General features: G+C 40.3%; 3 protein-coding genes across 4 annotated transcripts; 2 read left to right on the top strand and 1 right to left on the bottom strand.

The window, feature by feature from the left end:
- Window positions 1-704: 704 nt before the first annotated feature.
- sbk1 (SH3 domain binding kinase 1) lies at window positions 705-13013 on the bottom strand. The gene is made up of 4 exons (XM_067488541.1): window positions 11926-13013; window positions 5607-5848; window positions 4903-5105; window positions 705-4399 (listed from the first exon to the last, which is right to left on the bottom strand). Exons 1-4 carry the CDS (start codon window positions 11961-11963, stop codon window positions 3572-3574), a joined length of 1311 nt encoding a protein of 436 aa, XP_067344642.1. The 5' UTR covers window positions 11964-13013; the 3' UTR covers window positions 705-3571.
- Window positions 13014-14756: 1743 nt separating this feature from the next.
- On the top strand, window positions 14757-18391 carry LOC137105849 (retinol dehydrogenase 13-like). Its single transcript, XM_067488542.1, has 7 exons — window positions 14757-14935; window positions 15331-15449; window positions 15560-15715; window positions 15829-15933; window positions 16083-16295; window positions 16447-16548; window positions 17467-18391. The coding sequence occupies exons 1-7, from the start codon at window positions 14871-14873 to the stop codon at window positions 17772-17774; spliced, it is 1068 nt and encodes a 355-aa protein (XP_067344643.1). The 5' UTR covers window positions 14757-14870; the 3' UTR covers window positions 17775-18391.
- A 1180-nt stretch (window positions 18392-19571) lies between these two features.
- decr2 (2,4-dienoyl CoA reductase 2, peroxisomal) lies at window positions 19572-24049 on the top strand. 2 transcript variants are annotated; one of them, XM_067489305.1, is made up of 10 exons: window positions 19572-19766; window positions 20317-20418; window positions 20600-20668; window positions 21242-21293; window positions 21399-21534; window positions 21983-22107; window positions 22283-22376; window positions 22474-22578; window positions 23126-23314; window positions 23490-24049. In XM_067489305.1, the coding sequence occupies exons 2-10, from the start codon at window positions 20318-20320 to the stop codon at window positions 23522-23524; spliced, it is 906 nt and encodes a 301-aa protein (XP_067345406.1). In that variant the 5' UTR covers window positions 19572-19766; window position 20317; the 3' UTR covers window positions 23525-24049. The 2 variants fall into 2 exon arrangements, with proteins under 2 accessions (XP_067345406.1, XP_067345407.1); XM_067489306.1 differs by having other exon boundaries at window positions 23126-23378.
- The last annotated feature ends 438 nt before the right edge of the window (window positions 24050-24487 follow it).

Genomic DNA, 24487 nt, shown 5'->3' with positions numbered 1-24487 from the left:
CTTAAAAAAATAATAGATATCATGAGGATTAAAAGCAGAAATGTGTTTTTGAGAAATTCAAATAAACATTAATTAAATGCTTCCAATTAAAGTTATTTAGCATATTGCATTCTTACAGTGTCGGAGCTAACACATGCTGCTACTAGGTTGCTGTAGCCCTTGAAGGGCAGGAAACAGGCTATCACAAAGAACAAGCTTCCACTCACTGCACATGCCCTGTGTGTCATGGTTGACCTTTCCTTTCTCTTGTACTGTCTGAGCTGATTAGCTTTTCTCAGTGGAAGATACACCACAGCTTACCGCCAGTGTCTAAACTCAGTCCGCTAAAAAAATAATAAAAAGAAGCACCTATACTGAGACACAACAGCTGAGATGCAGTAAGAAGGGGCAGTGGATAACTTTTCTCCTCTGCAGTGCCGCCTTTGAACTCACTTACTCTTTGAGGACAGCAGATAACTCCTATCTACAGATGTGTTAATTGGGCTTTCAGAAGGAAGTCACCATAATAAAGTGGTCTGGGAGCTCGCTGGCAAAGCAGACCAAAGCCTCTGGAAATCACATGTGATTCAAGTTGACCTTCATTTAATGGGCACTATGAGGATCATATAAACCTGGGTTGAATTAGCTTTGCATATGTTGTCAGGGAAAAAAAAAAACACCCTCGTATTTCTAATTACCCAAAAAAATAACCAGGAGTCAAAGGATGTGGTGCATAAATTTATTTTAACATATATTAACATTTTGCTCCTTTTTTAAAATTTTGTTAAAGATGCAATATGTGTGGTATTTACATTAGATTCTACAACAACAACAATAACAACAACACTTGCTGGCAGAAAACAGTTTCATCATTGAGTCAGCATTAAGGGGAAGGCTACTCTCTAGAGCTAAAATAAAACTTTATATATTTTGACTTCATCTTTAAAGTTGACAGTTCTTGTCATAACAGTCCACGAGAAACAGCAGTGCAAATTGCAACAATTAAAAGAAGTCTAATGATGCTAATGGCCGTGATGAATAACTCACGTCAGATTCATATCAAATTGGGGAGCATATGTATACATATGTCATGTAGCATTGCGTCACATGATGTAGGGTCACGAAATGTAGTGTTACATAATGTTGTGTTATGTTATGTTGCATTAAGTTATGCTTAGTTGTGTTAACTTATTCAGACTTTGCATGTCATTTTCAGCACGACAATCTGAAGATCAATTTAATCCTCTTTCGTTTTCTCTGTAGAATCTGTATGATCATACAGACTAACAACTCGTAAGGCAGGGCTGAATCACATTCCACTACAATCTAGCAAAGGAATTATTTTCACAGTAATTGCATTGACAAGGGTTCAGCCTCAATTATGTCACCTTTGAACAATCAAAAGTATGGATAGAAAGAGACAAGCAAAATGATGGGGAACATCGACGGCAATAAATATGGCTGATACATGGATAAAGGCTTTTGTTTGTGAATTGGCTTTTTAAATACAGCAAAAAAACAAAACAAAACGTCATCCTGTTTAAAAAGCTAAGCAACTATCATGAGGAGCTGGGGCTGACTGGGGGTTTGGTGACCGCTTGTTTCACTTGGGCTCAATTAGATTTGACGTCACTATAGTGACAGAGCTGATGGGCTGTCATGGGAGGAGTAGGGAAACAAGAAAAAAGAAGACAAGTGCACACAGACGCACACACACACACACACACACACCCCTGATTGACACAACAGTAATGAAATTGAAGCTAGAAAAATACCAGTAATGACTGCCCACTGAAGCGTTCACATAGAACATACTGTGCTTTTAGATGCTTTCATGTTTAGCATCGCTTTGGAAGCTGAAGCTGATCTGCACCATCCAATAGCTCCCTGAACGTCAACAGCTGACAGAGAGGTCATCCCTTAGTAAACACCTGGGCACTGCTTTTTGAGTGACACTTTTGGATGAATGCCCAGAGAGAAGGAGGAAGATTCATTTAAAGGTGAGCACAGGGGGTGAAACAACATATGCTGAACAGTCCAGATTGTGTGTTTATTCTTGCATACTGACAATCAAATATTGGAACACCTTTTGTGATGGTGGGCAATTAATTTGTGGGCTCGAGGCTTGCAAAGTAGCTCTTACTTCTAACTGACTAAATAAAGACAGAATCGACTGTACTCACTCACAATCGGGAAGCATATTGATGGCATACTGATAATAATGGATGGAATGAGTGATGTCATATCCATTAATTTCTGTGTTCTACTTGCATTAACAAAGCCTGGTCCAGTTCACATAAAACTCAAAACGAAGAAAGGAAAAAAACTGCAGATGCTACGGTACCATGATATACACTGTGATGAGCTCTAGATAATATATTTATATATTTAGTTCATTGTTGACTTTACATTCTGTTATATTTTGTTGCTACATACAGTGTGTTGCCCCAGCAGTAAATGTAAAACCCTAAACCCCTGTAGTAGAAAACTGGTGTAGCTACATAGCTGAACTACCTGATATTACGGTTCACTCCTAGAAATAACAAATTATTTACAATATGTAGTCATAGTTGTCTTTAAGAGTTCTCCTCCTTTACAAAAATCTTGTGCTTTATCATTTGAAATGCACACATACACATCCAAACAACACACAACAGGTACAAAAAACAAAAAAACAAAACCCCAAAACAATAAAAAGTAATCTCTTCTCTTCTTTGCTCGCCACCTTTTTCATCCAGAAAATGTACAGTCCCTGTATTATTTCATGTTTCACTGGAAATGAGTCTCATTGAGTGCACTTCAGAAGTGGCGGATGTGTCTTCTAGACAGTCAATGGATTTCCATTAATAATAAAACAGGAAGTGACCCACTGAAGTGTCCTGAGGTGATACCTAACACTGAGAATTTGTCTCTCAGTCATGACACCTACATGAAAAGACGCTTCATATAAACTGCTACATTAAGATTTCTTTTTTCTTCTACTTTTTCTCTTTATAACACTTTCTCTTGATAAAATCTATAATTTTATGCATTGGAAGTTGGAAGGAATTCTAAGTTATGGCAGTCGAATGTACTTGCGTAGATCGCACCCAGATCACCGGCCTTTTGACTGAAGAGCATCACCTGATCAGATGAAATTTGGCCTCCCTGGAGCTTCTTTTCAGAGTTAAATAAACACTAAATTAAAGACACAGAGTGATGAGAATCATGGAGTATCTAATTATAGACTTGTTAGCACCACCACAGTGTATGGGCAGAGAACACAAATGTTTGGATGGTAGAATGAGCTGCTAAGAGGAGGAGCATCATCAGCGGATTTTTAAACCTCCGCCTGATAGCTACTCAAATCGGGAAGCAGTCTTTGGTCACAAATCAAAATCTAAACGCCATGTGCCGGTGATGACCTGTCCAAGTGTGTACCGCTGATTGATGATGTCCATTTCCACAGCCGAGGATGTGATCCTGAGATTCTCTTTCCTGGTTGAAGTACTTTGCCTTTTTCACTAGAGTCTCTGTGATAGTCATTAACACCTCTTCACAGCTTGTTATTACTGTGAAAGCTATCTAGTCTCCAGTGCTAACATTAGTGCGGTCACACACAGATTTCGATGGCAGTTGCCATCACCATCTGGCTTTTGTTCTTGTCTCGGCCTGGAGATGGGTGCTGTCCAGACTCTTCTCTGGGAGACAAAGGGTCGGAGAGGACACTGCGCTTGAGTGGTGCCGGGCGCAGACAGGATGTTCCTGGAGGGGTGGAGGGCTCAGGGTGTCTGTGGGAGGAACGTGTTGAAGTGGAGGATGAAGAGGAAATACAACTGCCGGTGCACACCCCTGAACTTGACCTTTCACCTCTCTTGGCTCGACAAGATGCTCTTCGCCTAAGCTCGCTAACCAGCTCATACTTGACAAAGCAGAAGACATCTTTGACCCCGCAGCGTTTTTCTGGCTCAGCAGCAAGCAGCCTCTGAAACATGCGCAGGGCATCATCAGTGAAGCGGCGCCACTGAGATGGATATGTCCCCACAGGACACCCTGCTTTTTGCCAGCGCCGAAACTCCTCATAGAAGGCATCGGCCGGCAGCGCTGCCTCCCACGGGAAATTTCCTGTCAGCATACAGAAAACCAGCACACCGAAAGCCCACACATCCAAACTGGTGGTCACAAGGAAACCTTCCGTACGACTGGCACGACACACCTCTGGGGCTGTGTAGGGAATTGTACCACTCACCCGTTTTACACGGCAGCCCACGCGTCGGGTCATACCAAAGTCCGCGAGCTTGATGCGACGGCACTCACGGTCAAACAAGAGCACATTTTCAGGTTTGACATCTCGATGCACCAGGTTTTTACTGTGCATAAAGTCCAGTGCCAAGCCCAGTTGCTGCATGCAGCGTTTGACCATTTCCTCTGGCAGACCCACCTAAGGAAGAAGAAAGATGGGAAGAAAGGAGAAAGTGTTGTAAGACAAAAAGAAAGTAACATACCAAATACTCTGATTAATACAATCTAGTAGATACAGCACACTGTGTAGGAGGTGAGACTATGGGAGGTGATAGAAAAAAGCTTTGTGCATGTAGGTTACAGTATTGCTAAAGAGAAGCAGTGAAGGGAACATTGGAACGATGGCACAGAGTGAAAAGCGATACACAGTACATGGGAAAACTGAAATATTCCAATGCAACAACTTGTAATGAGTCTTTAGAAAACTTTTGAAGTCAAACACTTCTAGCACATTGGCTAGAGTAGCACTAAAGCAAAGTGAAAGCTCTGCACAGAGAAAAAAATCGGGACAAAGACGAGGCTCCAATCCCTGGAGAGGTTGTTAAAGCTGCCATGTCGGAACATGGCAGCTGATTGGAGCAGCTCCAACTGAATGAGGACGGTGATTGGTTATTGGTTGGGAGGGAAGTATAACGGCGTTACCTGTGGGGGGATGATGTCAAAAAGGTCCCCAGCTGGGGCATATTCTTGTCCAAACACATAGCTCTCCTCTGTCTCAAACAGCACATCCAGGACTTTGATGATGAAAGGGCTGCAGCTAAGTGAGCCTGTTAGACTGTATTCTCGCAGAAAACTCTTCAGCTTTGTCTTGTTCTTGGTAACAAACTTAAGCGCCATTTTGGTGCCTGCAAAAATCCGGAATAACAAAAAAAATCTGTTCTTTTCATATAAACACTCACAGAGAATGAATGTTGTGCAAATTACACGCATGCAACCAGCTGTTCTGAACCAGCTGATCACAGCTACAGAAATACAGCGCCTCTTTAGTTCACACACAGACCCTTTAATCTCAGATGCATCCTTATTCTCTCAGGCTCACGCTTCACTACTTTACAATTGCACTGCTTTTTAGACAGAGCAGGCTCTCTAACCTTGAATCAAATGGTACACCAAAAAGACCCTTAACAAATCCTTTCAACTGCAGTAAAAGTAATTTTTTCGGCGTTGGGACCTAAAGATTTGCATATTTGCCTTAACTAGTCATTCTTAGCTGGGAGGCATGGTGGCACAATGTAGATATAAATATTAATCATACTTTGTCAGGCAGATGACCGCCTAGACATAAAACGGATAGAAAACAGAAAGGGATAGAAAATTCTGAACCCCCGATGTCTTAACCAACTTACCTTGTGTTCGATGTGCTACCAGGTCCACCTTGCCATACGTGCCCTTCCCCAGCTCACGGATGTGCTCATACTGTTTGGATACATCTGCTGCTGACAAAGAGGTGATGGCCAAGGCCTGCATGTCCTCAACAGGCACCCCTCCACAGTAGCCCATCTTGGAGGTAGGGGAGCCCCCACCACTGCCCACCCGTCCCGGCCCAGATGGAGAAAGGGACAGGCTCGCCTTGACACTGTGGGGCAGACTAAGAGGAAGAGGAGAGAAAACTGCTTTAGAGTCAGGTTTTATTCTGCTTTGATGATGGCGGGCGATAGGAATTTCATGCTTTGATGTATTTATGACACAATGCTTTTCAGCACCTATATGTTTGCTGGCGCATATCCATATATTTCTGTCTGTACACTGTGTTCAAGAAGCTGGTTATATCAGACCTTCATTTTCATACAATCAATTCAGGGAAGGCATCAACAGGGGAAGTGCTTTCAGTAAATGTATTGGACTTCCTGCTGTCCCTCTAGATCACTCAGGCCAGCTTTTACATATGGCTGGTCTCAGACAGCACTTACTGGCAGACAGCTATGGAAAAATCAATATGACCAGGTAGAAGGACTGACAAATGGAAACAAATGAAAAGAGCTGACAGCTTCAAGGTGTATACATGCTAGAGGAACATGGCTCAGACCATCTGTGACCCTTCAGAAGTAATTATTCATAATCATTTTATACAGTACAGTAAAAACAATCAGTCCGTGTCTGGAAAAAAGATTTGGTTTGCATTGAGGTTGCACTGAATGTTTCGGTCAAATTGCTGAAGCTGAGGAAAAAATTACTGCAACTGAAAGTCTTTGCTTGTTTTTACCTAGTTCCAAGCTTGAAATAGGTCAGAGTGATCATAATGGGGAAAAATATTATTGTTTTAATTGCTGCCTGGATAGATGGAGTCAGCAGCACTGAACCTACTAACTGAGAACATACTGGATATCAGAGATGAGTGACTTGCAATGATTGAGCAAACGGTGAGTAAAAGAGTAAAAGAAGCGAAAACCATTCATCAAACTGCACAAAATGAACCTTTTGATGAAATGAAGCCGATCGCACTAATGATCTTACCCAGTGACTGTCCCTCATCAAATCCCCCTCCCTCCCTACACACACACAATAGCATTTAATCATGCAATCATGCACAGCATGCTTACACACATACACTAATAAGCACCAATTTTGCTGATTCTCTTTTTCATCCATCATTCAAAGGCACCTGCTTTGCTCTTTGTTCTTATTTCCCTTCAGCTTGTTTCTCAGCACCACCTATTTGACCCAAGTTGAAAACACCTAAACCATGTGTCTGCATTGAATGTTAAATACATTTTGGAACAAAAAAAAACTTAAATAATGTGAAGTTCCTTAATGTACAAAACATAGCACAGGATGTTTTCTTCAGATATTCTGAAGGTGTTGAGGTTCCTCAGCTATCTTGTGGGAAGAGTGTGATAAATATAGCTATTAGACAGTGAACACTAAAATAGGATGTGACCATTTGCAGCCTTGTGTTCTTGGCCCAGGATTATATGTTGAAGAAAAACCTACACTGCAAATAGAAAATTTAATCGCTGTAGTTTACGGTTAATTCGTCTTTTTATCATAAGCATGGCGATAGTTAGACAGTATGAACACTGTAGCCTACAAATGATGCATGCCAACTGTATAGCCTTCATCGAGTCACCACAGAAGTTGATAACTATCCAGAATAATCTCTGGTCCACATTTAAACATTCAAACAGAACAGACAGACAGACTGGAAGCACATTTCCTCTGACTGCCCACCCCGCATGGCCCCACAACCTCTATCAGAACAATGCAGAGTGAAAGGAAGGCTTGTTTACTGGCACTGGATTCCACTCATCTCCACAGGCAGAATGTCCAGCACTCCAGCATGGATCTTAATCACATTACTCAGCTCCCACAAAGACAAAAGCACCCCCCCACCCTCCCAACTGCGCAGGATGCTTTGCGCTCATTTCCTTTGCAGAACTGGATTAAGGGTCCTAAAATGCGATGAGTAGTTGGAAGACGGAGCTTTTTGCAGCTGCAATAATGCTGTAAAAATGGACCAGAAACTGCAGTGTAGCACCTTGGAGCTGTGGGGATGAAGTTATCTGTTCGGAGGGGTTGCTTTATCAGTCGCTTTGTGACACTCCATGAAAGGTCTTTTGTGTTCCTACCTCTGAGAGGGAGCAGCTGTGGGCCTCTGCACTACTCAGCATCTGTGCTCAAGCACAGCCACATGCCCCACTGATCTCCCATGCTGCCCTCTGCTCCTCTCCTGTCCTCTCAAGACAAGGTAACAACTGCATGATCCACATACAGATGAGGATTTGGCTTTAAGACACATTTCAATGTAGATCAACGGCCTTTGGCTTGTCCCTTCAAGGGTTGTCACAGCAAAACATGTTCTGTACGTTAATTTGGTATTTTTTTAATGCCGGGTGGCCTCCCCTTTTATTCGGGCTCGGGACCTGCACCAAGGTGGCCCTTGGTGGCTGGGTGTGGCTACTTTCAATGTATGTGGGGTGTTAAGCCAATCCCACTCATCATTTAGGCATTTTAAAACAGATCCTTTAGTCGCTTGTTTATCTTTGTACTTTTGGTGTCACTGTTGTTGTGGTAAACCTTGGAACTTCAATAATTGTGACTTTTCAGTTTAATTGTGACCAAATTAAAATAAATATCTCAGTAGCCATACAAGCCAGAAAACAGGCTTGTTTTCTTAATTCCTAGAAAGGGGAAATGTTTTTGCTCAGCAGCTCTCTTTTCTAGCCACTAATTTCCACTCAAATACACGTTTCCATTCTCGCTCCATTTAGCAATTACTCAAACAGAGATGAGTGTATTCCCAGGATTACCCTCTTAAAAAAACAGAAAAAAATCCAAACACCCAATTTTATGTTCAAAAATCAGCGCAATGTTTGGAAGCCAGTTAAAGTTGACTCCATGTGTCTCCACATGAGAATTATCTGCAGAAGCAGTTGACTTCTTCTATAAACACTGGAAATGAGATTAACCCTGCGATGCCACTGGCAACCAGTTGTCTTGGTTCTTTCTGTCTCTTTATAGCGCAGGGTTTGCTGCTTCTATGTCCCTTGTCCGGTGTGTTCCTAGCCTCTAATCTCTAAGGGTTTGACTTGAGAGTTTTAATGAACATCAGATGGCCCTTTTTTAGTAAAGTAAACTCAATTTTAGCCATGCTAGAAAAGTAGCTCTGGGGTTTGTAATGTCTGCCAGTTTGCCCACCACTGTGACTGAGACAGTAATATCTGATGTCTTAACTTTTCTCATAAAGACTTAGACTTAGACATAGCGGTGAGATTCAAACATGACTACAGAATCACATTAGTTATGAGCAAAAAAAAAAAAAATCACAATATAGGTATAAGAGTCAATTACAAATGTGTTTTAAGAGCATATAATACAGAGTGAGCACACATGTGTCCTCGTTCTATCTTCTAAACTTGAAAATGTAAACAAGGGACTAATGAAACAAATGGATTGCGGAGCCTGCCTTGTGTCTCTACCTCTCTCCATTACTAATGGACTAGTTGCTTTGCTCTCGGCAGAAGAGTCATTATGGGTCGGATCTGTCCAATTTACTGTCAAAATGCCCAACGAGCCTTGCCTCTGGGTCAAAGTAAAACCAGTTAATGAAATTCAATGTGACTGATGTGGTTTCTCTCACTGTCTGTCACAAAATAAACCAGCTGTATCATGGTGTCAGTGTGGACAGGCAGAATAAAAACAAATCTGTCCTCCTAAACAACCTATCATTCGATCAAAAACTAAATGGACTTTTTTTGTGACAGCCAGTTGCAAACAGGACACTCTGTTCCCAGCTCAGAAATAAAAACCAATCACCTTCCTCAGCGTCACAGAACAACAGAGCTGGAAAGTTGGTGGTTTTTACCTCTTTCAACACGAAGAAACTGAAGAAACCTCCCGCTGTGCTATGATAGTTGAACCAGTGGCCAAGGCCACGGACACTCACTTTGTCAAATCACCCGCTTTCAGCTGTGCCCAGCGGCCCATATGAAGGATCCCTGCTGGGACCGAAAGCTGTAACCCATCCCTGATTTATCTTGCCTCCACTCTCCTTCCCATTGCCCCCCTTTCTCTACTGTATTTGCTACCCCCTGCTGAAAGTCGCAGGCAGAAGTGATGCCAGCTACTGGCCTCCTGCTGGGTTGACCTAAGACCCAGGAAAGGATAACCCAAGGTGAAATTGATCCAAACAGTGACTGAGAGCAGCTCTGCTCAGTGATACTTCAAAGCCATCAGGCTCAATGGTAATGAAAAATGACTATCGATTTGAACATGGACACAATGCTGAACCATCATAAACGAAGCACAATCCATCAATTTGTATAGGTTTATGGCTGTGAAGAATGCCATCATCACCCTCACTGTTACAATGTCCTGCAAAAATATACTCATCAAACATATTGCATTAGGAAGTCTCAAGTTCCAAATTTAAGGCTTCATGTAACGAGAGGGACAGAGAGAGAGAGAGAGAGAGAGAGAGAGAGAGAGAGAGAAAGTGAGCAGGACTTGGTAAATCCAGTAAGATGAAAATGAACGCCTCCACCCCCACCCCCCACTTTATACCAAATGCTATATAGTGCATCCCTTTGATGTCAAACACATGGGGAAATGTGGCTCTAATATTAGCTCAGTAAAATAGGGTCTAAACGGGATGTAGCTAAATGATGTAACAGTGCTGCTAAGGAGGACATTGCTTTTTCTTTTCCAGACCATCTCCCTCTCCCACTTTAAGGCAAACCACTTTGTAAACCTGTTTAGACACACCCACCCACACACACACACACACCTGTCTCTCTTTCAACTTCAAATGAAACTTTTTTGCAATAAGTTTAAAACAAGTTTAAGCCAGTGTAAAAATGAGTTGTATTTCAGAGTAGAACAGTCTCTACAGGCCAAATGGAAAAATGTAATTAAAAGAAATGCTGAAATGAATGTGAATTGCATGCTCTATGCACTAATACTGTATTTATGTATTCAGTAATGGTTTTTCTCTATACTTAGCACAGAGTTTTGAACATGACAGAACAAAAATGTTTTTTGTCGCTTTTTGTCTCTTACTGGAAAGGTTTTTTTTCTTCTGGTTTCTGGCAGCTCTGGCCAACTGTGTCTGCTGAATCCCACTGTAAAACTATATATCAGCAACGGTCATTTCTTTGAGTGTTTTGGCATTATGAGGTGAAAATTAGATGCTGATGTTTCTGTGCCAGCTGTTAAAGTGGGACACATCAAACCTTTATATTGCACCTGTCATATGTGTTTTCAGTTGCAGCAGACATGCTGGCTGATACTTTGGGACATTTTACTAGTTCCACAGTGTTTTTGGTAAATTCAATGTGAATAATTGCAAGTATCCATTTTCCCTCTAGGATGATTGATTGTTGTTTGATAACTATGTGTTGTTGATTACCAGCTTTTATGTGAGGAACATGTCAATATACGAGATCACCTGTTCCAACATAGACAACTTTCAATCTAAAGAAGTATCCATTCCTCGTTATGAAAACAGAGCAAGAAAAAAATATCCTACATCACTTCAGCCTCTCTTGACCAGTACAATGTTTCTGACAAAAACCAAATCCATACTGTTGTGTTTAATTTAGAGTCCATTACCAGACTTTGCTTTTACAGGGTTTCCTCCGTCGAGCTGCATATTTAAATGCATTAGACGACGTTAACGATGAGATATCACCTGTCTGCCCTGGACAAAGCATAAAAGAGCCATTAAAAGTGAAGTGCCCCGGAAGCACTCGCATCCATCTAGCAGCGACTGAATCACAAAAGCAGAGTGGGAAACAAATATATGCGGAGATGACGAATAATGCGGATAAAAAATACAAATTAAGTCCCAGCTCAAGCTTTAACACTGGTTAGAGTTTATCACGGCTTAATGTGAAAAAAGTGACATCAAGTCACTGCCTGTGTGTACAAATGTATTATTTATAATGAGAATAATGTCCACTGAGGGCGGACCGAGATTCAGAGCAGACAAAGGTGTTAATGTTGTATCATTGCATCTAAATGAAGTGTAAACGCGTTTAATGAAACACCATGTTCTTTAAACTAAAGGCAACAAGATCCAAACAAGATTGAAATTAAATTAAAAGTATATTATCCTTTTATGAAACATTTTAGCCCTTCTTGGCCTTTTTCTCTCTTTCTTTGCAGGTTACAGAATCGTACATTCTGACCCGGTTTCAGGTACATCGGGCTGCATAGGTGAACACTCACCTACTGGCGACCTGTCTCTCTCCTCCATGGTCCTGCATCCGCTCGGCGAGCAGAGCTGCTGCGCTCCGCTCAACGCTGATCCGCTGGGCTCTGCAGGGAACTGGTGGCCGGCTCTCTCCGTCTGTTATCAGTCAGTTACAGTTGCTGAGATAAACATGCATGTCCTTCATAAAGACAAAAGCAAAAAACAAAACCTTTGAGTTTCACGGCTGACAAATCGCAGATGATTCCTGTCCTGTTTCTGGAGATGCTTTTCAGTTTGTGACTTTCTTTGGAGGCGGATTAAATCAGAGCATCATCTGCTGGGTGCTGAGATGAGGACAGAGGCTGGGATCCCTCCTCTGAGCGCCCACCATCTCAACCTGCCAAGCCGCGGGAGGAGGGTGCCTGTTTATCTTTCGTTTTTTCAGTGGTCTACATGACCCAGTTCAGCACCACACACACACACTCGGTGACCAACTCATTCATTCACATCTATACCGGAGGCTCGGCAAAGCTCTGCTTTGTGCACCATGCATGGACAAATCTGCAGGTTCGCGCTCCTCTGAACTCAGCTCAGCGTCCTGTCGTCTCTGTCCAGCGGTCAGTCTGTTTTATCCGTCGGTCCAGCGGGGCTCTGTGGTTGAGAGGAGGTTGGTCTCAGATGTTGCTTCTCTGCTTGTCCTGCCAGTCAGCTCCTTCATTGTTCACCGTCTCCACCCTCTGGCAAACTAATTCGCTCACGTGTCCTGGGTCCTAGCGCCTGGACGTCCTCGTCAAGCACCATCCGGCGCCAATGCGCCCGTGAGTTTGTGCTTTTGATTCATGATTTGAAGGAACATGGTGCTCCGCTCTTGCATAATTCAGCTTATGGCATCAAGTCCTTCACTTTGCCAACTGTTCTTATTAGGTAACAGCGATGAAAGACCTTCATATACCTGGTTGTACTGAGAGCTTCCCTTTACTGTACAAGTTTAAGGGCTGCTGTCAGACACATCTGCCAGCAAGAACAGACTGGTCCGTGAAGGAAGCATGGACATAAAGGGGGAATCTACATGCATCACTTCTCTGATCAGATGTTTGGGTGGTGAAATGATAAGAAGCTGCGTATAAAAAATGAATAAACAAAGATTGTAATTCCCTAAATGTTTATGTCACTTCTTTTTATTTCTATCATTAATTGAACTTTTACTTTTTCAAATGTTCCTTTCCACCATCTTTAGAAGATGCACAATTTCGGGCCATACCCGTGTATGAAATCTGGAGTGAAAGGACCGTATTGTAAGCAGTCATGGATAAAATGCCAATAAATGTCAAGGCATATATGATCCTTCTGTTTCCTGAAACAAAAATCACTTGACCTGGGGTGTGTGTTTTTTTTAATCCTCATTTAGGATATGGGTGGGAGATTAGTTGCATCTTCAGCACAAATGTTGAGACGTCTTGCCAGGAGAGACAGTTTCCTCATAGTCATGGTGGGAACACTGTCATAAATCAAAGAGAAGGGCAAACACTTTGGGCTGACAGCAGAGACCAACAAGGGTCAAACACACCAGGGAGACACACCTCTGAGCTGTGAACAAATAGAGCAGGACTGTTCCTCCTGTTCCTCCTCTCTCCTGTTAGAGACACCAGACCCACATCCAAGTTTTTACTTTTTATGTGTGACCTCAAGTTTTCCAGCCCAAAGGCTGCCCTTGTTTTTTGTCTGTTTTTAAATTTATCTACATGCAGAGTGTTTGTCCTAGTTTCTCAATAAAATGCATTGTCACAGTGCAGGTGGCAGGTTTTATGTTCACTGGTTAGACCTTAAACTGTCAGGGCATGCCATTAAAGTGATGGTAAACTGATGAGTGAATCAGTTATATTAGCTAAAATTGTGTCATCATCATCAAGGGGAACGGGGTCAAAATCATATTGCAGATGAACAATATACAGCAATTCTCAGCTAGATTTTTGTATAATAATGAAAGTGAACACGTTGATTAATTAATAAATTTAAAAAACGTGTTCAAACATTTGCTTTGAACAGCGCACACTTTATTATTATTATTTATTTTAGCATATTGGATTGCATTTTGCCTAACTTTAAATAACACGAATAGTATCATTTAAGCAGAAAAAAGTTAGGTATTGAATTCATGCTGCCCATGTACAAAGCTCTGCCTCACAGCTCCAGGCATTGGTCCTCAGCAGCTCCTTTCTCCAGCAATCACTGTCACTTCCACTTTTTCAGTGTCAACTGGCTCCCTAAGTGAATTACTTTGTAACTCCAGTCAGAAAGCGGAGAATTTTCACATCTTTTTCATTGCCCAGAAACAATTTTTCACAATGCCAAAATAGAAAAAGCAACTCATCCTCTCCCACTGAATCACAACCCTCCCTTCTCTGCTAAACCTATATTTGTCTTTTATTTTGTTATGGTATTTTTGTGTTCAATTGATTCTTATAAACACAATTGTCACAAATGTACATAACGTTAAATTTGGTTTAATGTTATAGGCTCAAATGATGCCATATTATTGATTCAGAGTATTAACCAGTACTAAGAACAGTTTCACATACAAGGTAGTCAAAGTCCAGTAAAAGGAAATATTATCATAAAAATGTTTTTCACACAGTGGCACGTCTGACACTAAAAGTAGCTCTGAGATTCCTCCGGTAGCCTACTTTACCGTAATACTTGTAAGCAATGTTACAAAAAAATCGTTTATTGCTAATTGTTTGTTTTGATGTGACATTTCAGTGGAGGTCCGACTCACCTTCCGAGTAACCACACCTGGATCACTGACAAACCTTTACAGACTTGTGACTACCTTTCCCACAATGCCATTGTCCTTTGGTTATGACGTTAAAATTACGCGCGCGTAACCTTGCTACTGCACAAGTGTTGTCAAATCCATTTCGATGGAAAATCAGCATTTAAAACATTTCTGTATTTTTAGGTGACTTTTTTTTCCCGAGTCATGAGCAAATATATTTTACCAGCTTCCTTTTTTGGAACAGTGTTTGGATGCGCTGTTTTATTGAAGTGAGTAACTCAAGTCACGATGACATAATGTTACTTTCATCATTACGTGGATTTTATAGTGTAACGTTAATCTATCATATTAGTTGTGGATATGCTATCAAAGATAAGGTTTATTAATTAGTGTAGCTCATAAATGTACAACATACTACATAAAACAACAGATTTGACACAGGGGTCTTCTTAAAGACTATGAAAGCAGGGCCACTGTTTGCAGCTTCACTAAACCTGACTAATCAGTTAAGAGTTATTTAATAACTAACTATATTAGTTCTGTATTAGCTTTAGTATATGAGACTGACAGAATCTGTAATACCTGACTTTGATGCTCAAAGAGGAGGTCTTACATTCTCAAGTGTTTATAAATGCATCGGAGTATGTTTTAATTCCTCTCATAGGAACCATGTGACTGGAGGCCGGTGTCCTAGTAAAGCTACCATTCATGGAAAGACTGTGGTTATAACAGGAGCCAACACAGGCATTGGGAAAGAGACTGCCCGAGAACTGGCCAAGAGAGGTTTGGAGAAAATCTGTTATTGTTATTGTTTAAAGATTGTTTGAAAATTTGAAAATCATAAGCCGTTTCTTCGCTCTGCTTGTCTTTTGTTCCTTTTCTACCACTGTCAGGTGGTCGGATCATTATGGGATGTCGGGACATGGAGAAATGTGAGGCAGCTGCATTGGAAATCCGAGGGAAGACCCTGAATCCTCAGGTTTATGCCTGTCACCTAGACCTGGCCTCCATGAAATCTATCCGAGAGTTTGCAAAGAGACTCAAACAAGGTTAGGAAACAATGTGTAACAGAAATAGAAACAAAGCCCAGCTGGTAACCGTTATTATCCTTGAATATTATGAAGGACAGTCAGTCTAAATATGATCTTTATTTCCCTTGTAGATGAGCAGCATGTGGATATACTTATAAACAATGCAGGGGTCATGAGATGTCCAGCATGGAAGACCGAAGATGGCTTTGACATGCAGTTTGGAGTTAATCACCTAGGTACTTTATTGATTGATTGAATAAACAGCCAAACTCTTTTCTTAATGCTCTGTAAGAAATTAAATTGAAATTGTCATTCCATTCAAATCAAATATTACACTACCTTTACCTTATTTTGATTTGTTCGATGAGATTCTGTTCTCCTCCAGGCCACTTCTTGTTGACAAATCTTCTGCTGGATAAGTTGAAAGAGTCCGCCCCCAGCAGAGTGATCAACCTGGCCTCACTCGCCCACATCATTGGAAAGATTGACTTCGAAGACTTGAACTGGGAGAAGAAGAAGTTTGATACCAAGCAGGCGTACTGTCAGAGCAAGCTTGCCAATGTTCTGTTCACCAGAGAGCTTGCCAAGCGATTACAAGGCAAGTCTAATGGCTGTTGCATATGTGGGCATGTGTGGGAGGGAGCACAGCCTATGTTTTTGTTTGTAATTGCCCATTGGATATATATTCTTAAACAATGCATTGTGTGTGTGTATATGTGTGTACATGCATGTGTGCTTGTATGTAACAGGCACAGGAGTCACAGTGAATGCTGTGCACCCAGGCGTTGTTGCCACGGAGCTGGGGAGGCACACCGGCCTGCACCAATCACAGTTCTCGAGCTCTTTGCTCAGTGAGTATACTGTATTCTTATTGGACTCTAAATTTAGAGAAATCAATAACTCTAGCCAATTTTTGTGAACTTTCTATTTTTATTGTCATGTTCTATATAAATAAGTAGAAATTCAAAAATAGCAGGACACATTTCTGTTACAAACGTTTCCTGTCCACAAACGTTCATCATAATAATTTTAACTCTACAGCCAAAAAACAAACTTTAAAAAACATTGCTGTGAACAGCAAATTCTGATTGAAAAATATGCCTTAATTGAAAGTAGATGATTACGATGATACAATGATTTCCATTACCCTAAAAAGCTTTTTAAAAATTCTATATCATATATATCATATAGTTTATATAAAGTCTAAACACAACTAAATGTACGTGTACACCAGTGTACTACCACTGTTGTTTCTGCTGCAGACTGACTTTATCTGTTCTGGGATGGATTTAATTTTTTTTATAATGAGTATTTTTTTAATTATATGTACTCTGGGGTAATAAACAGCCTCCACTGTGGCTAGAGAAGTGTTTGGACTGACAATCAGTGAAGATAATAATGCTCCAGAATGTTACATGTGCCAGTTTTGGATATGAACAAATGCAACATACTCACATATATGATGCAAGTGTTTCATTTCATTATATATATATATATATATATATATATATATAGATATATAGATAGATAGATAGATAGATAGATAGATAGATAGATAGATAGATAGATATAGATAGATAGATAGATATAGATAGATAGATAGATATAGATAGATAGATAGATATAGATATATATTAGTGACAACAACATAAATCTAGTTAGTACTTAGGTTTGTATTTTACACTGTCAAACTCATTTAATGTGCTTGTATTTGATTGGAGTTTTACACCATCTAAGGTCTCTGCGGTCTCCAACGATTATGTATACAGGTCCCTTTTTCTCCCTGTTGGTGAAGAGTCCAGAGCTGGGGGCCCAGCCCGTTGTCTTCCTGGCTGTATCTGAGGAGTTGGAGGGGGTGACAGGACAATACTACGATGTGATGACAGAAAAGGAACCAGCAACTCAGGCCCTGGATGAGGAGGCAGCTCGCAGGTTGTGGGAGGTCAGCAGCAAGCTGGTGGGTCTTGAGGAGGAAGGACAGTACGGAAAGTCAAACTCGTCTGAAAAAGATCAAAGCAAAGCTGCGCAGACACACAGACCAAGCACAGGACCGGCTGTCAGTGCTGTGGGGCTATAGGTCTACTCTGGTTTCTGGATTCATGGAACTTTACAGATTCTGCTTGGCTGTGTAATGGACATGTCTTATACATGCATTTTATATTTACTGCATCAGGATGTATGCCAAGCAGCCATTTACAGTGGACTCATCTGTCTTTGAATGTGTAACTATCCAACTTTTTGAAGAAAAATTATAATTTTTATTTCTTTGGAAATAAAACATTTAATTGAGAAACAACCAAACAACATATTGCTTGCCTCAATACAATCTGTCTTTTCTATTTATATAAACTAACTGCCTAATGTTAGTTAAATTCAAATAGATATTGGAGATTGCTAATTATGTCTTTCCTTATTTGTTTTTTGACATCGTATTTCTTCAATTAATATTATTTGTATCCTTAAAAAAATACTGAAATACCATGCGAAGACAGTCATTTATTGAAATGGGTTTATGATCTTAGAGAAATGTTTCGTATGAAAAAAAGCAACATGGAAATGAGGAGAGGGACATAAAGTGCCAATAAAATGCTAAATGTTGCTGTTATGCTTTTGAAGCAACATTATTGAGCCTGCTTTTTCTAACACTAGTGTAACCAAGAAGATGTGTGAACCTAGTGAACCCAGTATTGTTTTGACAGTAGGAGGCAAAATACTGATTGTTGATCCAAGTAGATAGTGCTATATGACATATAGTGCCATCTGGCTGCCAAGCATTTAAGTACAGGTACCTAGGAGCCACATTACAGTAGTGTTTTACTTTTATATGAAGTGTACAAGTGTTTTTCAGTTGCATTCTAAATCTGATTTCCATTTTGGAAGCTTTTTAAACAGTTTATTTAAAATATAAAAGCTTGCATTGTCTTTGTTGGTATGAGTTATGCTATGGTTGCAGGCAGTGTGATGCAGATTGCACTCCAAGTCAATCTGCCTATGAAATCTTGACAATAATTAAAACACATATGACACATACAAATGATTTCCTAACAAAACTGGGATGTAGTATTCAAACTAATGGAAGTAATTAGAAAGTCAAATCATAAAATGCTTCTGGATGCTTCAAAATATTGTCAGCAGTGATTGTGTAGTTCTGGCTGAAGTGAAAACATCATTGGCAGGGCCCTTTTATCCTAAACCTATTTTGGTAAAACCATCTGCGTTTGAAGGAGCCTAAGTATGCACCATCACCTATGTTAATGCACATTTGGAAGTACGGGTCAGATTTTTTTTGTGTTTGCTCAAACTAAAAATCAAGTTACAAAAGCACTCATTTTCGATATCTGATCCTCTCAGGAGTGTATCTGCAGACATGCAGCCTGAGTGAGGAAAATATCCATCCCAAATGTATTTGAATGATCTATTGCATAGGGCTTTTTCCAACAGTAAATCCCAAATTACAGATCAATATGGACCACTCTCTGCACTAATGCGGACTAATCAGCCTCAAACCTGAAACTAGATACCGTCGATCCTTTATTACAGTGTTAGTTTACCAGCTGAGACCCTTGTTGTTGAAACCCTAGAAGATGATGGGTTTTGGAGATGAGCTGTTGAATGACTGGGTTTCCCTTTGTTCTCTGGACTAAAATGACATTTGCAGTCCCTACAGTATGGTGCTGTCTGATGTGGTTTCTCTTTCCAACTTAGAACAAGCTTCTTCTGACTTCCAAAGTTTAGTATGCAATATTTTCTGAATTTTAACCCTATATTCGTATAGATCTCCCATCTTTAACAATCAAGAACAAGTTTGCGCACTGAGATAGTTGTGCTCTTGAACACACCCCGGGTGGACTTCATTGCCCATAATGCATCACCTTAAGACTGCAAAAAAAAAGCAGGAGTCCGAGGTGCAAACAGTTCAAACTGACAAAACAAACTAAAAGAGTGATATTAACGTTACAAAAAGAGTAAAAGCGGTTTAGACATTTCCTTTGAGTGAGGCTCGGGTTTCACCGCAGGAGTTGGACGATTTTTCTTTCGGCGCTGCAAAAAAACTAGTTTTCTTCAGCAGGTAAAAACCACAGCAGCTGGTGATCAGCTCAACCCTGATAGTTGTGCCCCGTTTAAAACTGTATGCTATCTCCTAATATGTTTACAACGAGAGACAAAATCACAAAAACAACACACGTTAGTCTAGAGTATTGGAGGCTTTTGTGTTTAGGCCCTTAAGTGCCGGGTTTAAGGGCATATGCATTCAGGCTAGGCTAATTTCTGGCAATGTGATTTACTTTAAAAGGACTGAGCATTTTTAAATCCTCAATTTACCTGCATGTCTTTGGACTGTGGAAGGAAACATATGCACCCAGAGCCTTCAAATGAAAATATTCACAATCGAAACTAGCATGCTCAAAATTCTTTTCCTAACAACTTAAAAGTAAAAAGAACCCTTTAGTTGGATTTAAATATCTAACAAAGTGCAGCTTAACCAAACTGCTGCAAAAGGCAGCTGAATTATATGGTGCTTCTGGTAGCATGCAGAAAAGGCGACTTGTCTTTTACTGCACGTTGACTGTGTTAGTTGCATATGTGATTGCATCTTTTTTATATGCAATTTTTATTAGAATGGCCATGTCGCAAGGAAAAGAAGAGCTGCTGCCTGAAGATGTTGGTACAGATGACTGCCTGACTTTATACACACACATATACAGTCCAGATCTACTAAAGTAAGTATGAAAACATATGTTTATTTTCTATCACCAGCATATTTTCTATCACCATATGTGATCTTTTTGCTCTTGCCACTGTATTGGATTGCATTAAATTGCACAGGTGGTCATAATGTTACCCCTGATCAGTATATAACTCCATGAAGTAAGCTTTAAGGATTTGCAATTTATTTTCCAGGGATCGGGTTGCTTTTATCACAGGTGGTGGATCTGGAATTGGATTCAGGATAGCTGAAATCTTCATGAGGTCAGCTGGTTGTTTCTTCATAATGTCCACATCTTTCAGAAATATCAACATTTGGGCACTTTCCACACCCATTTCACAGTAAATCTAAAATATATACACATGTATAGTCAGCATAATTATTGCTGGTAGTCTGAAACTGTCAAAATCATGAGGAGATAGTAGGAAGTGAACTTTAAACCTACTGGCTGTGTTATCTGACTGACAGTTCACCATTTTGCTTGTATTACAGAGGTAAAATTGTTAAATCATTTACTATTAATTATCAAAATTCTGCACCACAGCTTGTAGTTGTATCGACCGGTTTTCTGGCTGTTAAACCTGCTGACAGGCACAGTTATGGATCTGATGCTAAAGCTAGTTTTCTTTGCTCTAACATATATTCTGTGTACCTCTTATCATGCGTTTTATCATAATTTGGACCTGGGTCCAACTGCCTACTCTCTCGCCTTCAGCTCTACTTGTTATGCCATGGGTTGGCCACTTTTCTCTTCCATTTAGCCTCACTGGTAAGCTCTTTACTGTCATTTCTTTGTCTTCCTACACAGCTTTATTTTGTTGTTTTCTCTCTTTCAGACATGGGTGTGACACAGTGATTGCTAGCAGAAATTTTGACAAGCTCAAAGAGGTTAATTGTCTTATATTATCTTGTCTTATTATATTCCACCATCCTTAAACCACGACTAAATGTGAATTTGCTGGCATCATATCATAAGATTGTGTGTTTTCCTAGGCAGCTAAAAAACTGTCTGTTGCATCAGGACGCCGCTGTCTCCCTTTGTGTATAGATGTGAGGAAGCCTGAGAGCATTGCAGCAGCCGTGGATGAGACGCTGAAAGAGTTGGGCCGTATCGACATCCTTATCAATAGTATGTGGCCTCTTAGAAACAGTTGTAAATTATATGTTTTGTGCTAATGATTACTGAGTTTGTGATGGTGCTGTGCCATACACAGCCACTCATTCATTTACTCTCTGTCATACTGATGCCAAATGCATTCTGCCACCATTGGTGTCTTTAGCGTGAATAACAGCAAATGTAGATTTGAACAAAGACTAGGAGTGAAAGGTTTTGGTTTTAAACATCAACTTTCTGATGCTTGATCTATTTTATCTTTTATTTCTGCACCATAGTTCCAACTACCATCTGTTACCTCACTAAACAAAATTAACTCAGATGCTAACAGCCTCTGGATTCATTAGTGTGCTGCTGTACCTAATGAATGAGCTTTAATGAAAAACTTATCTTGTGTAATGTTTTGTTTAACATCTATTCTGGCCTTGTTTGGAGTCATTATGCTCCTTGTTTTTTTTGACAGATGCTGCTGGAAACTTCCTCTGCCCGGCTATCTCCCTCTCCTTTAATGCCTTTAAGACAGTTATGGAGATAGACACTATGGGTACATTCAACACCAGCAAAGTGGTTTATGAGAAGTGGCTCAAGGTACACAACTTTTTCTGTCCATATAAACAGTCCATGTGCAGAAGCATATGCTAGTTAATAATTAATCACTTTTGAGAGTGACATTTTCTCCTTATCACCAGGCAAAATAATACATATGTAAGTGCTATATGAAGCTGATTTTATTGATGCATCAGTTACATTAATTGGTGTGCAGGATCATGGTGGAAATATAGTAAACATCTCTGCAACACTTGGATACAAGGGGCAGGCCCTCCAGGTCCATGCTGGATCTGCCAAAGCTGCAAATGGTAACAGCACCTGGTGTCATGTAATTGTGGCAAAATGAGAATCTGTGTTCATAATGTCATCTGTGAATGGACTCAGTGTTGTGTCTCCTGTCACCAGATGCTATGACCAGGCACCTGGCCGTAGAGTGGGGACCCAGTGGGGTGAGAGTCAATGCTGTGGCTCCAGGCCCTATTTCTGGCACAGAGGGCTTTAACAGGCTTGGTAAATATTGAACACAATTTAATATTCATACCGCAGAATGAGAAGTTGTCCAGAAACTGACCTTTTTAGAGCTACTGGCATAAAATCATATTCACATTTAAACTACAGTGGACAGTTCTAGTATTGTGTGTTGCAGTGATATGACAGTAGGGCATTGTGCAGTTCTAAGGGGACATATGGAAAGATCAACTAATCAATTTAATAAACAGAATATATGTCCTATTTTTGTTAAGGTGGATAATGGTATGGTGTATTTTTGTTTCTACTGTAGCTTTATCACTGGTTGCTGCCCATAAATTAATCAGTTATAACAAAAACACTATTTGAAAAATATATACATAAATCACATATATTAATACCCACTGTATAGTGTAATTACTAGTATTCCATGATATGCTTCAAATATCCAATTTACAGTTTGTTCAATGTATTTGTAACATGGCACAATGGGGCACCTTAGAGAGAAAAGTTGGGAACCACTGATGTGCATCCTAGTCTGAGCATGGATTTTCTTTTTCTTTTTCTTTTTTTTTTTTTGCTCCCTCAGGTGGTGTCAGAGCTGAGGCCACTGGTGCCTTCCAGTCCATTCCTTTGCAGCGAGCAGGCAACAAGACAGAGATGGCCCACTGTGCTCTTTTCTTGGCCAGCCCGGCATCCTCCTATGTAACTGGAGCCATCCTGGTGGCAGACGGTGGGGCGTGGTTGACCTCAGCCAATGATGTCTCTATGCTGTTGGGTATATCCTCCTCTAAATCTGCTAAACTCTGAACAGAACCTCTCCTCTCCTCCTCCTGTCCCAGGTGTGTAGGAGGAGGTGGAGCTTGAGGTCAAATGGAAGTTTAAGAGTTTTGTTTTAATGGGAGCAACAGAGTATAACCTATGTTCATCCATATGTTTCTCTTGTGTTTTAGGTTATTGGTCATCTGAAAAAAAGAGAGAGAAGTAAATCCTGAAAACAGAAGATTGATTTAGGAGGTATCTGTAGTACTGACATGCTTAATGTACAGTGTAAATGGTTTATTCCATCCACTCTTGCCTTGGTGTTTAGTGAAGTGTGACACTAACATAACTGATGTATAATTGATGCCGCCATTGATTAACATATGTATGTTTGTTTTGCAGCCCTAAAAACAGACTTAATGCATCAGTAACGGTATAAAAACTGTGTTACTATCCTTTTCCCTACCAGCCTGTTCTACCAAAACTGTAACAAGGACAGAGTCAATTCTCTCACAGTTAAATATGTCTTTGTCCTCAGAAAATGAGAAACTGCAATCTCCATGAGTGGACGATATGAGTTATGACAAAGGCAGTGATTTAGCTGGTATTTATAGACAGTACTTTGTAGTATATTCTACCACAATACTTATGGATTTATACGTCTATACACTCAGGGATCTTTCACCCATACAGTGTATTTTAACTTTGCATTTCATGTACAATCTTGATAATTAAAAAAATGATTTTCTAAGTGTGTGTTTTTTTTCAGACCCTTTCACGCATTAATAAACTTTTAGTTTTAGTTAATTAGCATTACCAGAATTACTGTTTGCAAGTAATAAAGGATTGTTAAAGAAGTGTTAGAGAATGACAACCTCTGGATGAAGTAGGATTAAGTACAACGTGCAGCTGCAAATCTGAAGAAAATCAATACTGCTATAAATCAGATGGGGGCGCCAAAACATTACAAATGCCCCATCAAACAATTTTTAATGGTCAAATGACAAATCTCTTCCACGAGTTGTCAGACAATACCATTACGGGTTGCGTTATAGCAAGTTATGAATATTTATTATTTTAACCGCGAGTTTTGTGCGCAAACACAAATCATAAGCTCCCATGGCTCGCTCGTAGCCAGTGATACTGCGGGGTGTTTTGTACGCTTGCGTGAAACGTCAGTAGTGTGTCT

The sequence above is a fragment of the Channa argus genome, chromosome 20 (genome assembly GCF_033026475.1).
Source record: "Channa argus isolate prfri chromosome 20, Channa argus male v1.0, whole genome shotgun sequence".
Classification (NCBI taxonomy): domain Eukaryota; kingdom Metazoa; phylum Chordata; class Actinopteri; order Anabantiformes; family Channidae; genus Channa; species Channa argus.
The sequence above is the reverse complement of the archived record's forward strand: the minus strand, read 5'-3'. Positions and strand labels throughout refer to the sequence as shown.

Coding starts and splice junctions, on each gene's coding strand:
- sbk1 (XM_067488541.1), bottom strand. CDS start 11,963: ATGCAGGACCATGGAGGAGAGAGACAGGTCGCCAGTAG. Junction 5,849..11,925: donor GAGAGACAGGTCGCCAGTAG/GTGAGTGTTCAC, acceptor TCTTCCTCTTAG/TCTGCCCCACAGTGTCAAGG. Junction 5,106..5,606: donor GGTAGCACATCGAACACAAG/GTAAGTTGGTTA, acceptor GGATTTTTGCAG/GCACCAAAATGGCGCTTAAG.
- LOC137105849 (XM_067488542.1), top strand. CDS start 14,871: ATGAGCAAATATATTTTACCAGCTTCCTTTTTTGGAACAGTGTTTGGA. Junction 14,936..15,330: donor GGATGCGCTGTTTTATTGAA/GTGAGTAACTCA, acceptor TTCCTCTCATAG/GAACCATGTGACTGGAGGCC. Junction 16,296..16,446: donor GCTTGCCAAGCGATTACAAG/GCAAGTCTAATG, acceptor TGTATGTAACAG/GCACAGGAGTCACAGTGAAT.
- decr2 (XM_067489305.1), top strand. CDS start 20,318: ATGGCCATGTCGCAAGGAAAAGAAGAGCTGCTGCCTGAAGATGTTGGT. Junction 22,108..22,282: donor TTTATGAGAAGTGGCTCAAG/GTACACAACTTT, acceptor ATTGGTGTGCAG/GATCATGGTGGAAATATAGT. Junction 23,315..23,489: donor TGATGTCTCTATGCTGTTGG/GTATATCCTCCT, acceptor CTTGTGTTTTAG/GTTATTGGTCATCTGAAAAA.